This window comes from Sclerotinia sclerotiorum, genomic scaffold, assembly GCF_000146945.2.
Source record: "Sclerotinia sclerotiorum 1980 UF-70 scaffold_15 genomic scaffold, whole genome shotgun sequence".
Classification (NCBI taxonomy): Eukaryota; Fungi; Ascomycota; class Leotiomycetes; order Helotiales; family Sclerotiniaceae; genus Sclerotinia; species Sclerotinia sclerotiorum.
This window is the reverse complement of record NW_001820821.1, coordinates 290,442-303,539: the sequence shown is the minus strand read 5'-3', so window position 1 is coordinate 303,539 and position 13,098 is coordinate 290,442. Positions and strand designations below refer to the sequence as shown.

The following is a 13,098-nucleotide window of genomic DNA, read 5'->3' as shown; positions in this document are numbered from 1 at the left end:
ATCAACTCTAACTCCAACCCTCAAAACCTCAAATCTTTCAAATCTTTCAAATCTTTCAAATCTCCTAGAAATATAAGATATCAAAATCTTACTGTGAACATACCTACCTACCTAGGTAGCTACCTATTATGGGGTATTTACACCCACTCATCGACATTATAAAGAAATCTTAAATTTTGATTTTGTTATAAGATTTTTCTTCTCCAAAATATATGCATTCCAAAATTTCCCTTTTTCCCCGTTTTTTATATCTCTAGTCACACCAACCATTTTACCTAGAATCCATCACACCAACCTCAATCATCTATGTATCTATCTCCCCTCCCCCTCCCTCTCCCATCTACAAATCTCTAACCCCAAACCTAAGCCTTTTGATACCCAGCCTCCTTCAACCCCACCCCCAAAGCCTCAATCGCCTTTTCTATATCGCCCCTCCCCTCATCCATAACACTAACCCCCATATGACCCACCCTAATATACTTGGCCGCAATTTCCTTATGCAGTCCTCCCGCAAAAATAACTCCCTTCTTCCCCAAACTAGGTAATAAATCCGCAGCCTTAACATTTTCCGGAAGATAAATAGCTGTCATACCACTTGCTTGATCTGCAGGGTTAGATGCCAATTGCTTGAGGCCTAGATCCGCTACTGCTTGTTTGATCTTTTGAGAGACAGCTTTGTGCTGGGCGAAACGCTCTGAGAGGGGAATAGAGAGAATTTGAGTGAGTGAGGTGTGCAAGGCGTGAATAAGTTGAGGGGAGGGAGTGGCAAAATAGGATGGCTTTTTAGCCTCGTAGTTTTGCATTACTATTTTAATATTAGCTTTCTTCCTATCCAAAGAGTGAGGGCTTGAACAAGATAAAACTTACTCGGCAACCAATTCTTAAACGAAGCAAAATACGACCCAGGAGGAGTCTTCCTAGACTTGAAACTCTCAATCGCTCTACCACTATAGTAGGAAATTGAAAGACCAGCTGGACAACCAATTGCCTTTTGACTAGCCGTAATAACAGCATCCAACCCCCACTTATCGAATTCAATCTCCTCACATCCCACACTACAAACACCATCCACGATAACCAAAGTATCTGGAGAAACGCAATGAACAAGCTCACTCAATTTCTGCAACTCACTCAATACCCCCGTCGAAGTATCCACATGCGTAACCGTAATCAATTTATATTTCTTCTCCTTCAACGCCTTCTCAATCTCATCCAATTGAGGTCTCTCACCAATCTTCGCCTTCAATTGCGTAGGTTTCACGCCATAAGTTTCAAAACAATCTGCGAACGAATCGGCAAAATAGCCCGTATGAAGAACCAAGACCTCATCACCAGGCTCCGCAAGATTGGCCGCGACAAGATCCCAGCCGAGAGTACCGGAACCAGAGACAACGAGGGGTTGGGATGAGGGATCAGTGGATTGGAACAGCTTGCGAAGCATTTGGAGTGTTTCTCCAAATACGGCTACAAATGGTGCGCCGACATGACTCTCACTATTTAAAGATAAATATCAGTAAATTATCCCATCTCAAGCTATGCCGTTTGTACAAAATCAAAAATAGCAAAATATACACACCTATAATGGCTCATAGACTGTAAAACAGCATCATCGAATTCGATAGGGCCTGGAATGAACAAGGTAGGATGAGCAGGTTGATTTGACATTTTGGAATTAGTTTCCTGAAATTTCGAGTGTTTCGTAGAATTGGTAAAGTTTCTTGTTGTTGTAGATAATTGACTGGAAGTATCTGAAGAAATAGGATTTATTTGTCGTGCAATAGCAGACAATCTAGCTTGAGGAGCCACGATGTGAGGAATGGCGGGGTAAACCACCCGTCTGAAAGCCAGCGTGGAGATTTTTCCGTTGTCCGATTGGACCACCGATTTTTATCACAAATGTGCTTTGAGGGAAATGTTTTCTTGGTAAAATGCGGAGTGAATGCTTGTTTGGTTCAGTAATTGGAAATTGGTGATTTCTTCACTTGTACTGAAATAAGAAATGGCGGTCATTGATTGTTAAAGATGGAGAAGATCCCAACAGTTCATTTCATAAATCCCATACTATAGCATAAAATACCTACATAAAATGCATAATTTAAATGCTATTTTCTCTCCGAATCCGGGGAGTCGGGGGACTCCCTATGAGTGTGAGCCTGAGCTTTTTTAGTGAACTGTTGACACATTTCCTCATGAGTCATGTCATAGCTGGGACTTTCAAACTCCTAAACCAAATCTTAATGAATTTCCGTCAATCAAAACATTTTCATTTCGTAGTAAATAAAACATGAGAGGAGTATTCTATTTGGTATAACTCCCTCGAATCCCAAAAGTTGCTATGCGTGTTGTGTAGCTTGTGATATAAAACAAAACTCCATTCAATGCTTTTCACCATACCATGCCGTGCTAATCGTAACATCCTTCCTCCCATTCCTTTCTCTTCCATAAATATCTTTTTCTGTTCATAATTCAGTGACCCAAGCTTTTATGTACCATCCTTTTGTATATACACCCCTCACGCCCAAAACAAGTCCCACAATCAAGACTTCTTTTTAGTCTGAAAGACCTTCTTTACCCTCGATGCAACAGGCTTCGCAGGTTTAGCAGCATGATGAGCTGCCCTTATTTTCTTCTCCTCCTTCGAAGTTCGCTTCCCTATATCCCAACCCCATCCCCTTAAAGTCCTCACAACCTTTGGAGTAATGGCTGCTGTTAATGGCACTCGAATAAAAATGAAGGATTTATGAATAGCATATGCCAGAGCGAGTTGTGTACCAAGACTTGCATCTTTTTTATTTCTCTCTTCGGCTTCCTCGACGCCCCATCCAGCCATTTCTACGCCGTCGTTGATTTTGTCTGAGCCAGTTATATCATGTTCGGCTTTTTTCATGGCGGTTCGCCATTCGTGCCAGGCATTTTTGATAGATTCGGGTATCATTTTCTTGATGTTCGAGGTAATAATGTGCTCCCATTCACCTTGAATACTGTTAACTCATGACTTGAGACGAATTTTGGAATATTATAAGTCAAAGATTGCAGTCAGGAAATCCACAATGAACTTCCATCAATAGGTAAATTTCAAATGAGATCCCCTTAAATCAAACTCGAAGAAAACATTTAACTTACCAATTCTATCTGTTCCTAAAGTCCGAACCAATAAATAGCAAAAGGGAAAATCTGCGGCGGACAAGAATATATAAACTCCTACCACGCTCCACCCATATTCCCTACTCAATTTCTTCATTCTCCCAGATAATGATGTTTCGTCCCCTAGATTTTCTGCCTTTGCCCCTCCATCCCTCCTCGGCCTTGAATTGTGAAAATATCTGTTTGTCCTTGCGTGAAGCCGTTGAAATAATGTTTCCGAGGAAGGTTTAGGATTCGAGGAAAATGTAAAGTTTGTGGTTCGAGGACGAGATTTTGTGCGGAGAGAATTCGCAGAAGTAGCAGATGTTGTTATTGGTCTGTGTGGGAGATTCTGCAAAATGGCAGTTCTTGCAGGAGTCGAGCTTCGAATCATAGTTCTAGACACTGTCATCGACTGGCGCATTCCCACAAACCTTGACCCTGATATCATTGTACGGAACATATTTGCGCCTTGTCGTATCCTTTTACCACAATGCGCGTGGGTTAAGATGTTTTTTTTTCTTTTCACTCTCACACAGCTAACATCTGAACCCCAAACTTGTACTGAATCACTTTGTTCTCCCTCTGAAAGTCTTCTCAGAATCCAAAATGAGGGGACAAGCGAATGCGTTCCACTATGTCCGGAATCTCCGTTCCCTTGAGTGGTGGCCAAATATTATCTGCTTTGTAAGATATTAACAGCTCAATTCATATCCTTAGACTCCATCCTTTCTTCCAATTTAAATGTTCATCGCAATTGTCCAATTAGAGTAAACTTTCCTGAGAGCCGTCGTCGCCGTTTAATTGTTGATGGGTCCCACTTAAATTTTGATGAGGACCAAATTTTGATGCGGCAAATTCCACGTTTTTGACAAGGGAAGCTCCCGAATGCATGGTGATGTAAAAGAAATTACATATACGGTGACGCAAAGAGACAGATATGACGATGCATCAAAATCATATGCACCTCAACAACATACGAGATATTGTCTGATACCATTTTTTAGCCAAACACCAACAAATGCAAATCAAAGGTAAAGTTAGAAAATCTATAAGCAAAATGTTTGGATTTCATACATGGGATAAAGAACTCTCACATCAATGTCAGTGAAATCCGAGCTTTGGAGATAGATAGCCACAAGTCAACGTTTGAGGTGAGAAATAAAAGATAAACAGACCGAAATGCTGAATAGGCATCTGGGCCATAGGAGCTATGTATGCAAATCATGGAAAGTTTGAGTTGCTGTCTGTTCTAGTAAAGATAATGGTTAAAAAAGACAGGAACTGAAAGGTGAAGATGAACACAGAGAAGTCACGAAGAATTATTATTTAGATGGACAAAGGTTTGGTGGTAATCAAATCAATTCGATTACAAGTGTTTAAACAGTCTATGTGTGACAAGAGAAGCTATATGTACAAAGAATTGACAACTGGGTGCAGCCGGCTCGAACCCCTTTCTCCCCATTCCCCCTCTACAATTGATTTCCTAGTGGAATCCAGTGCTTGAAAGTAGCCGTGTTAAAGTATTTAACACTTGACACCAGATGGGAGACCAGCGCACTTGGTGGAGGTCTTACCACCAGTAACGTTAACATCCCAGGTCCAGCCAGAGCACTTGGCGCAGAGAACGTAAACGTTGGTAGCGGAGGAAGAGACGGTACCGTGAACGTTGGAGAGAGTGACACCAGTGATGGGAACACCGGAGGTTGGCTTTCCAGTTGGGGAACCGTTCTCGTAATCTTGCTCGATGACAACACCGTACTTGGTAATACCGGAGAGGGTGATGTCCTTGTAGGTAACGCCGGAGACGGATCCAGTGGCACCGGAAACAGTCTTGATGCGGACACCGTTGGCGGAGTTCTTGATGGTGGAGGATTCAATGATAACATCAGAGACAACGTTGTCGGAACGTCCACCGACGGATCCGATGGAGAGACCGTGACCACCGGAGCAGGTTCCACCGGTGAAGGTGATGCCGGTACCGGAGTTGATAGCGAGACAGTCATCTTGGTTTTGAACGTTGGCGCCGGAGATGGTGATATCAGTGGAAGATCCAACATCGAAAGCATCAGTGTTGTGTCCGAGGGAGTTACCGGCAGAGTTGTCGATAGTGATACCAGAGAGAGTAAGACCAGAGGCAGAGTTGATGGAGAAAACTTGGACTGGGGAGTTCAAGATCTTGACGTTGTTGATGGAGGACTTGCCCTTCAAGGAGTGAGCGTAGAAGAACTTTGGCTTGGTCTTTCCACCGTTGGTACCCTTGCCATCCCAGTACTTGGCTCCGTTACCATCGAGAACGCTTCCGGAGGCACCGGTAACAGTGATGTCAGTTCCGGAGACGGAGACGAGAGGACCGGACCACTCTTCGTAACCGAAGGTGGTAGTACCCTCGAAGACAACGTGGGTACCAGATTTGAGGCCAGTCAAGTCGAGGGTGGTTCCGGATGGAACGGCGACGGCGCTGATGACGATGGTTGCGCAGGAAGCCTTGGACTTGATGGCAGCAGCGGCACCGCTGGATCCGGAGAAGGTGCAGGAACCGGCCCTCTTCTCGACTGCTGCAAGAGCATCGGCAACGTTTGGTGCAGCAGTTGGTGCTGGTGCTGGAGCGGCAGACACAGCTGCGCCCAGCGCAAGGAGGCTCAAGGCCGAGGAAAGAATGTGAACCATATTGGCTAGTAGAGTTGTTATTTAAGGAATGTAAAGAGTGAATGTACTAGACAGTATGGAAAAGAATGTAAGTGATGATGAGATGAGGAAAGAAAAGAAGGTATTGGAAGCTTCTTATATATGTCAAGACGAGATTGAAATTTGGGGAAGATTTAAAGTGGGACACCGTTAAATCGCACCGTCAGCTCTCCACAGGTCGACAACGGTAAACCCGTGCAACCTGACCAGCAATTAGCCAAAGTAATTGATGCTGTGTTGAAGCTGCAATTCTAGAACCATGGTTCTCATTTCGATCATAGCGACCCTTGAATCAATAGCATAAACTTTAGCAGTAGAAACTGATCCTCGCACCGTCGGCTTCTGTCCCCACACATGTCGACAGCGGTGAACCTGAACAACTTAACCCGCGGTGAGCCAAAATATTCATCATGTTAATGCTTTATTTCTACAATCACGGTTCGCATTTTGACTCTAGCAATCCTTGAATCAATATCATAAACTTTAGCCAGGAGAAAGCAATCCCACTCACTACCTAGCACACCATGATTTATCACACCCTAATGTCACCAAATCTTTTGTGATCATATCACATATATCAAAGGGGGAAGGTTTATTAGAGGATGAAACGAAGCAAAAAGATACTAACACAGCAAGCAATTTTGGCAAGCTCGCCTAGTGCGTTAAATGTTATACCGAAGTAATTTCGGAGTATCGTACCGCGGTATTCCATGAAATAGGTTAAAGAGCACAATCCCTGAATTTAGTCACCAATACATGGGGTGAAAGTTCTTTAGGGTGTTTTGGGTTGATAAGATTATCTATGGAGTACCAACAGGCGGATGCACTAGAATTGTGATGGAACTTTTGAAGGAGAAGACTGTGATTGGTGTGGTTACGGGACAAATACCCCTGAAAGTGTGTAGCGGTGGAGGACGGATTATTCTCTGCATTTGAAACGTCCACTGGTGAAAACATTAAGCATTATCGCTATTAATAACCGCTGCATAACCTACGATACGGTATTCCGTGCAAGGGATGGAATGTGAATGATTCTGAAGATGTTCATGGATTATGGTATTATCATCACGGGAAATTGTTTCTTTCTGCTGGTAGATCAGTCACATTGTCATTCTTCACTATCACTTCAGTGCAATTGGTGGAAGAAAAACATTCTGTACTCTGTGATAAGAACTATAAGAACTAATTGCTATATGCTGTAGTAGTATAGGCAAATAGGAATATACGGGAAACAATTACGGCTCAATGAACTTTGAGCAGAGCCATACGAACACAGCATGGGAGATATCGCGATGGTGATGTGAATATTCCGAAGTGTGGAGATGGCAATACTCCGAAAGCTAAAGTAAAGTACAACATGTTCGATAAGATGTCACTGTCAATCATTTGTGTAAAGTTAAAAGTGCGTACGAGTACTTCCGTGGGTGGTATTCGATTCAATGACAATGACATTATGACAACCTTAATTCTGCTCGCATCCATACGCGTGACGCAGCATTGTACCAAGACGTCCCCTACAACTACCGACAGACGGAAGGAAGCTCCCTTCTATGCCAAGATGAGTCGGTGCCTGGGTCCTGTATTTCTTCATTTACCGCCTCCAAAGTAATTTTAAATCCATTTGCCTGCTTCATGATGCCCCCGGATATACCCACGATACCCCTATTAGCATTAAATAAGCATTTATTAAGCATTGCCAACTTGCTACTTGTAAGCTGTTACAGTACGTGCTCCTGGAAAGGCATGAAACCTCCGACGCTAAAGAACCCACGTTGTAATTTACAATCTCATGGCATGTGCATAGAGTTTCGTACCAGACACTGGAAAGTTGCTTACGCTGTCGTAGTATATCAAATTGTCAATGTTTAGAATCTTTAATTTGACCAATGAAATAGACATGTTTTTTATAATTACACTTTATTACGATAGAGTTTTGGTCGTATCACTCCAAGACAATCTATCACTACAGTCTACATTCAATATGGCCTTGAGGCTTCTACATTCCCTCAATTTAAAACGCTCGAAACATTTTCCCGCTATCATTTAACTCTTGATTAGACGGGAGTGCTTTACTTTCTGGCCGCACGGGTTCCTGGCGGACGGCATGAGTAAGATCTTACAAATGACCCATATTATCACAAATTAAAAACTCCATAATCAATACTCTGGATGTACGTATGTACGTTCTCGTACTCCACCACGGCATAGAATATCATGATTCATGATAAGTCGCATGATTTTCCGACTCACAACCCAGTTATCGGTGAAAATGTGGCTCACAACTTCACAAGAGTGGCTCAACAGTGGATGGTTCCTGGAAGATATGGAAGAACTAGAACCTTTTCGGAATCACGCTTCATCAATTTGTTCAATCCATGTGTGTTGGAATTTCTTGTCGGTAGTTTGATGATGTCTCAATTTGAAGAACAAGGAGTTTTCTATCAGCGAACCTAATATCCCATTCCAGGTCAATGATTCATCCATCTATTTTCCATCTATCAAAGTCCAGATGCGTCGAAAATACCCGTCCCGTGCCTCAACTTAATCTCAACTTACCCAAGGGACTACCTTGAAAATACTCGCAACTATGGCTGTTATGAAGAATTGCTTATTTTCTTGATCAGACGACCAATATCAAGAGGGAATTTCACTTGAGTGACTGGAGGTCTGTTTCCAAAAAAAGAAAAAGTGTAAACTACCTGGTCATCTCTTTTGCTGTACTTCCTATGTAAAATACATATGTGTCGTCAAAGAAGTGGCGAAGGACCCTGGATGCACTTTACAATTGCCTTTTCTGCATCCACTTTTGAGCAATATCAAATAAGAAAACCTGAAACTCGCTTCTACGACGAAAATGGGTATTTCCACTAGCTGCCGATGGCGACTTTGACCAATCAAACGCCTCCTCATGATTTACTCATCAGAGATAGCTAGTCTATGGTTTCGTTCAAAAGATTCCAGAATACTTTTACTGGTTGTTTAGATGTGACGGGGTCGATGTGATGGGTTGACTAGATTGACGATTGTCAATGGTCATGTTTTACCCGCGGACCCAGAATTGTGATAAAAGGATCTAATCAATCTAAAATGGGCTTCAGCCGAAGAATCAATAATGTATACATTGCAAGATGCCTTGTAAAGACGCTTATTACAACCCCATTAAGAACCCCAACACATGTGTCCGGGAGTGGGGTTGATAGGTCCTGACATCTTCACACCGAGGGACCGAGACGTATTCGAGTGATTTTCGGGGTGGCATTCTACTATCGGGTGATTCTCGATATTGCTCTTGGCTAGGCGTCCAATTCGGAGAATTCCATATTGAACATTTACCGAAGCTCTCTCAGGAGTCTTCGCATGCAGCATGGGATGTCCAGTGTCCACTGGTTAAATAGTCTGCATCGGCCTTTGACACTTGTTCCCACAGACTTCCATCAATTCATTCATTCGTCCATTCCAGTCCGTGTCGTTGCCACAATGCGTGTTCTTCTTACCCTCAGTACTTTCGTCGCCGCTGTGCTGGCCGCAGCTCGCACTAGCCCTCCTTCCGGTGCCATTACGGCCGGTAAGGGAGGAACCTATGCTACTGTACGTTGCCGAAAATAAACTCGACCGAGATCCATTAAATCATCCTAACTAAACCATTATAGTTCCAAAAAGCCGTTAATGCTCTCAGCACCACCACCACTTCGGCCCAAAGCATCTTCCTCTACTCTGGTACTTACGCGGAACAAGTTACCATACCCGCTTTGAAGGGAAAACTCACTGTATATGGATACACCAAGGATACTAGCTCCTATGGAAGCAACGTCGTCAACATCCAACACAGTTCTTCTCTCTTGAGCGGTGCCGCTAACGACGAAGAAACCGGAACCGTCATTAACTTGTCCGCAAACACCGCTTTCTACAACATCAACATTAAGAACACCTATGGAAAGGGTTCTCAAGCCATTGCTCTGGCCGCCTACAACACCGATCAAGGTTACTACGGTGTTGGACTTTACGGATACCAAGATACTCTCCTGACTCAAATTGGAAATCAAGTTTACGCTAAATGCTACATTGAGGGAGCCGTCGACTGGATCTTCGGTCAACACTCTGTCGCTTGGTTTGACGGTTCTACCATTGCTGCTTCAGCTGGTGGTGGATGTATTACCGCCGATGGACGTCCATCTACCTCTGACCCATCTCTCTATGTCATCAACAAATGTACCATCACCACTAGTGCATCCTCAAGCGCCGGTGCCGGCACCGTTTACCTTGGTCGTCCATGGAGTCAATATGCTCGTGTCGCTGTCCAAGAAACTTCAATGAGCAACGTTATTAATAGTGCCGGATGGTCGGTTTGGTCTACCAGCTCGCCAAATACTCAGAATGTTCTCTTTGAGGAACATGCCAACACCGGTGCCGGTGCTTCGGGTACCCGTGCAAGCTTCTCCCACTCGTACTCTACTCCTTACACTATCTCTGGTGTTTTGGGTAGCAACTACAAATCGTGGGTTGATACTAGCTACCTTTCTTAAGTTAGCTATGTACAATGCTCTTTTGGTGATTGAAAGCGGGTGATGGCGGTAGTTATCTTCTGATGATGTTTTTAGATGTATATAGTGTTTTTCTTTGGGGCTTGTGTTGCTTCATGTATATAGTTTTTCGGAGTTTGTGATGCTTCATGTATATAGTGTATATAGTCTTTTTGGAGCTTATAATGCTTCATGTATATAAATCTCGCAGCCTTTTTCTGCTGCACGAGAACTTTTTTCATCGCGTGCATGATGTTGTGAGTACGTAGTGAGTGAGTTAAACTATAGCCGTATCTCAACAGCCCATCTCATTCCTACCACTAATAGAACCATCAGAACTACATCCCGTACACAATACACCTCACCATCAATATCGCCACATCCATCCATCCATTCCCCTTTTTCTCCACCCCATCCATACCACCCACTATCAAGAACCCTAAATCCACTTCTTGGATCCCTAATTCCGAAGTATCTTCTTATCTCAGTTTTTCTCCGGACTTCCCCTTATTAAGAGGTTGCCCCTCTATTTTCATTACTTCGCGGTATTTACCCCATTATTAATAGATTAGGATATCTATTACTGTTTCGATTTAAGTCTAGATAAAATGAGCTGATAAGGAGTGGAAGTATTTGGTGTTATTTATTGTTTTATATATAATTGCTGCTTTTCTACTTTTTACTTTTTTGTTCTTTAGTTTCCTACTTTCTACTTTGGTATTCTCTACTTTCCTACTGTCTACTTTCCCACTGTCTACTTTCCCACTGTCTACTTTCCCACTGTCTACTTTCCTACTCTCTACTTTCTATTCCCTATTTTTTATTCTCTATCTGTTGTTCTTTACTTCATACCTTTACTTCTAATACTCCCTATCCATTATTCTCTACTCTCCATGTCATACTATAATACTCCTATAACCCGCTACCTTACACTTTTCATATTCCTCTACTTCATATCATACTCTCTCTCTCTCTCCTCTCTCCTACCAAACTCTCTCCGTAAAAGAACCTGCAGCCTCTCTTCCAGACGAAAATGAACCTTAAGAAATAAGAGTAGCCGGTATTATAAGTGATAATTGTCTTCTAACTAACCCGTGATCATCTAACTCAACTCAAATTCAAAGTAGCATCATCTAAGATCTTTATTAATAGTATTCTACTGGTATACTTCGCTCTGTTTTCAATATCTTATAGAGTAATTTTACCCGCTTGATTGATTATCAATTTTGTTACTCTTTTTCTCATTTTGTCAAGTTGTAATACATCTAATTATACTATCTTATACCTGAGTTTATATTTTTATTAGTAGAGTGCCTCGAATAAAAGATATTCAAATGATTAGACTGGGTTTTTTATTTTAATATGAAATATTCCGAGTTTGAATAATTAAGTCTTATAAGAGAGTAGATCACTAAAAGTAATTATAGTAAAGAAATCCAATAGAACTTCTTTTTCAATGTTATATATTTAAATAAAAGACATTATGATTATAGATCAAGTATTAAAAGTTTAAAACTTGAAGTAGATAAATATTATTAATAATGACAATTGTGACGCCTCACACCTCCGGGTCACGTGGCATGCCCCGTTTGTATTTAATCATAGGAAAACTCTCTACTCTTGTGGGGATGCGAAGACTCAACACCTGTACGCGGTGCATCCTACGAACCTCCAGCTCTCTTATGAGAGTCTGCAGAGCTAAGTTTGAGTTATTTGATGGAGTCGTGGTAATTGGAAGAGGAAGAGGCGCCCGATCACGACGTTTTTACCCGTTTGCGGTTTTTTGACAGTTGCATTATCGAAATGCGCTCTCTACAACACTACCTTTATTACGAAACAGAGGACAACACCATCATCTACGACAATACGCCACGAAATCATCTCACTTCTTAAAAGTGAGACTCCTCTGGAACATATAGTACAACTCGACATCTTTGACGCGTATATGTTATATACTGTATACCTCCCATGATCGACACGACTGAAACGACAACAATTTATATACCTTCCATACGGGAACACCGGAGGAGTACTGTTGAAGGACCTGAGCTGATGACGAAACTTACTCTGCTCTCATTCAGCGGAGGTATGCTACTTACGGAATCGGGACACCCGTACAAGCCACTACCTGTGCATGCTATAGTTACGCTATATGAGGATTGGTGCTCCTTCATAAGCTTTCTATTGGCAGGATGATCAGAATGAGGACGAGGCAATCCTGACGGTGGGCGATTACAGTACGTTCTGGTATATAAGGAGTAATTGGATTGATGGTATCGGGAAGGGGATCAGGGATGAAGGGTTTTCGAGTACAATGTTTTAATAGTATGAGGGGAAGGGAGAGAGATCAAGAGCCAGTGATCTAGTGGACGAGGATGACCACAATTACAACCCCAAAAGGCCTACCGGCCCAAACCCCCCCTGCGAAGGCAATCATGTAAACCCTGCCCTAGCCCCCTTTAAATTGTATATAAATACTCCCCCTAGCTAGCTAGTAAACCACTCAGAGGCTTCTCCTCTGAGCGTCATTTGTCCAAAACTGGAATAGATGGCTAAGGTTATCACGCGCCAAGGCGCGTGGGCCTACGGCCTATGACGATAAACACAATCAATCAATCAATCAATCTCTACTCTTGTGCACTCAGAGGCTTCTCCTCTGAGCGTCATTTGTCCAAAACTGGAATAGATGGCTAAGGTTATCACGCGCCAAGGCGCGTGGGCCTACGGCCTATGACGATAAACACAATCAATCAATCAATCTCTACTC

The 13,098-nt window shown here is 42.6% G+C and overlaps 7 protein-coding genes across 7 annotated transcripts; 2 read left to right on the top strand and 5 right to left on the bottom strand.

Annotated features, from left to right (window-relative positions):
* Positions 1 to 362: 362 nt before the first annotated feature.
* On the bottom strand, positions 363 to 1,665 carry SS1G_10169 (hypothetical protein; the record flags this gene model as incomplete). The annotated part of the gene is made up of 3 exons (XM_001588572.1): positions 363 to 805; positions 868 to 1,493; positions 1,577 to 1,665. The coding sequence occupies 3 exons, from the start codon at positions 1,663 to 1,665 to the stop codon at positions 363 to 365; spliced, it is 1,158 nt and encodes a 385-aa protein (XP_001588622.1).
* Positions 1,666 to 2,536: 871 nt separating this feature from the next.
* Positions 2,537 to 3,586, bottom strand: SS1G_10168 (hypothetical protein; the record flags this gene model as incomplete). The annotated part of the gene is made up of 2 exons (XM_001588571.1): positions 2,537 to 2,973; positions 3,124 to 3,586. The coding sequence occupies 2 exons, from the start codon at positions 3,584 to 3,586 to the stop codon at positions 2,537 to 2,539; spliced, it is 900 nt and encodes a 299-aa protein (XP_001588621.1).
* A 1,064-nt stretch (positions 3,587 to 4,650) lies between these two features.
* SS1G_10167 (endo-polygalacturonase) lies at positions 4,651 to 5,793 on the bottom strand (the record flags this gene model as incomplete). Its single annotated transcript, XM_001588570.1, has 1 exon — positions 4,651 to 5,793. One exon carries the CDS (start codon positions 5,791 to 5,793, stop codon positions 4,651 to 4,653), a length of 1,143 nt encoding a protein of 380 aa, XP_001588620.1.
* Positions 5,794 to 6,767: 974 nt separating this feature from the next.
* On the bottom strand, positions 6,768 to 8,034 carry SS1G_10166 (predicted protein; the record flags this gene model as incomplete). Its single annotated transcript, XM_001588569.1, has 4 exons — positions 6,768 to 6,899; positions 7,222 to 7,359; positions 7,407 to 7,473; positions 7,976 to 8,034. The coding sequence occupies 4 exons, from the start codon at positions 8,032 to 8,034 to the stop codon at positions 6,768 to 6,770; spliced, it is 396 nt and encodes a 131-aa protein (XP_001588619.1).
* Positions 8,035 to 9,288: 1,254 nt separating this feature from the next.
* Positions 9,289 to 10,334, top strand: SS1G_10165 (hypothetical protein; the record flags this gene model as incomplete). The annotated part of the gene is made up of 2 exons (XM_001588568.1): positions 9,289 to 9,399; positions 9,462 to 10,334. The coding sequence occupies 2 exons, from the start codon at positions 9,289 to 9,291 to the stop codon at positions 10,332 to 10,334; spliced, it is 984 nt and encodes a 327-aa protein (XP_001588618.1).
* Positions 10,335 to 10,613: 279 nt separating this feature from the next.
* SS1G_10164 (predicted protein) lies at positions 10,614 to 10,889 on the bottom strand (the record flags this gene model as incomplete). Its single annotated transcript, XM_001588567.1, has 2 exons — positions 10,614 to 10,791; positions 10,885 to 10,889. The coding sequence occupies 2 exons, from the start codon at positions 10,887 to 10,889 to the stop codon at positions 10,614 to 10,616; spliced, it is 183 nt and encodes a 60-aa protein (XP_001588617.1).
* Positions 10,890 to 12,299: 1,410 nt separating this feature from the next.
* On the top strand, positions 12,300 to 12,527 carry SS1G_10163 (hypothetical protein; the record flags this gene model as incomplete). Its single annotated transcript, XM_001588566.1, has 1 exon — positions 12,300 to 12,527. The coding sequence occupies one exon, from the start codon at positions 12,300 to 12,302 to the stop codon at positions 12,525 to 12,527; it is 228 nt and encodes a 75-aa protein (XP_001588616.1).
* Between the last annotated feature and the right edge of the window lie 571 nt (positions 12,528 to 13,098).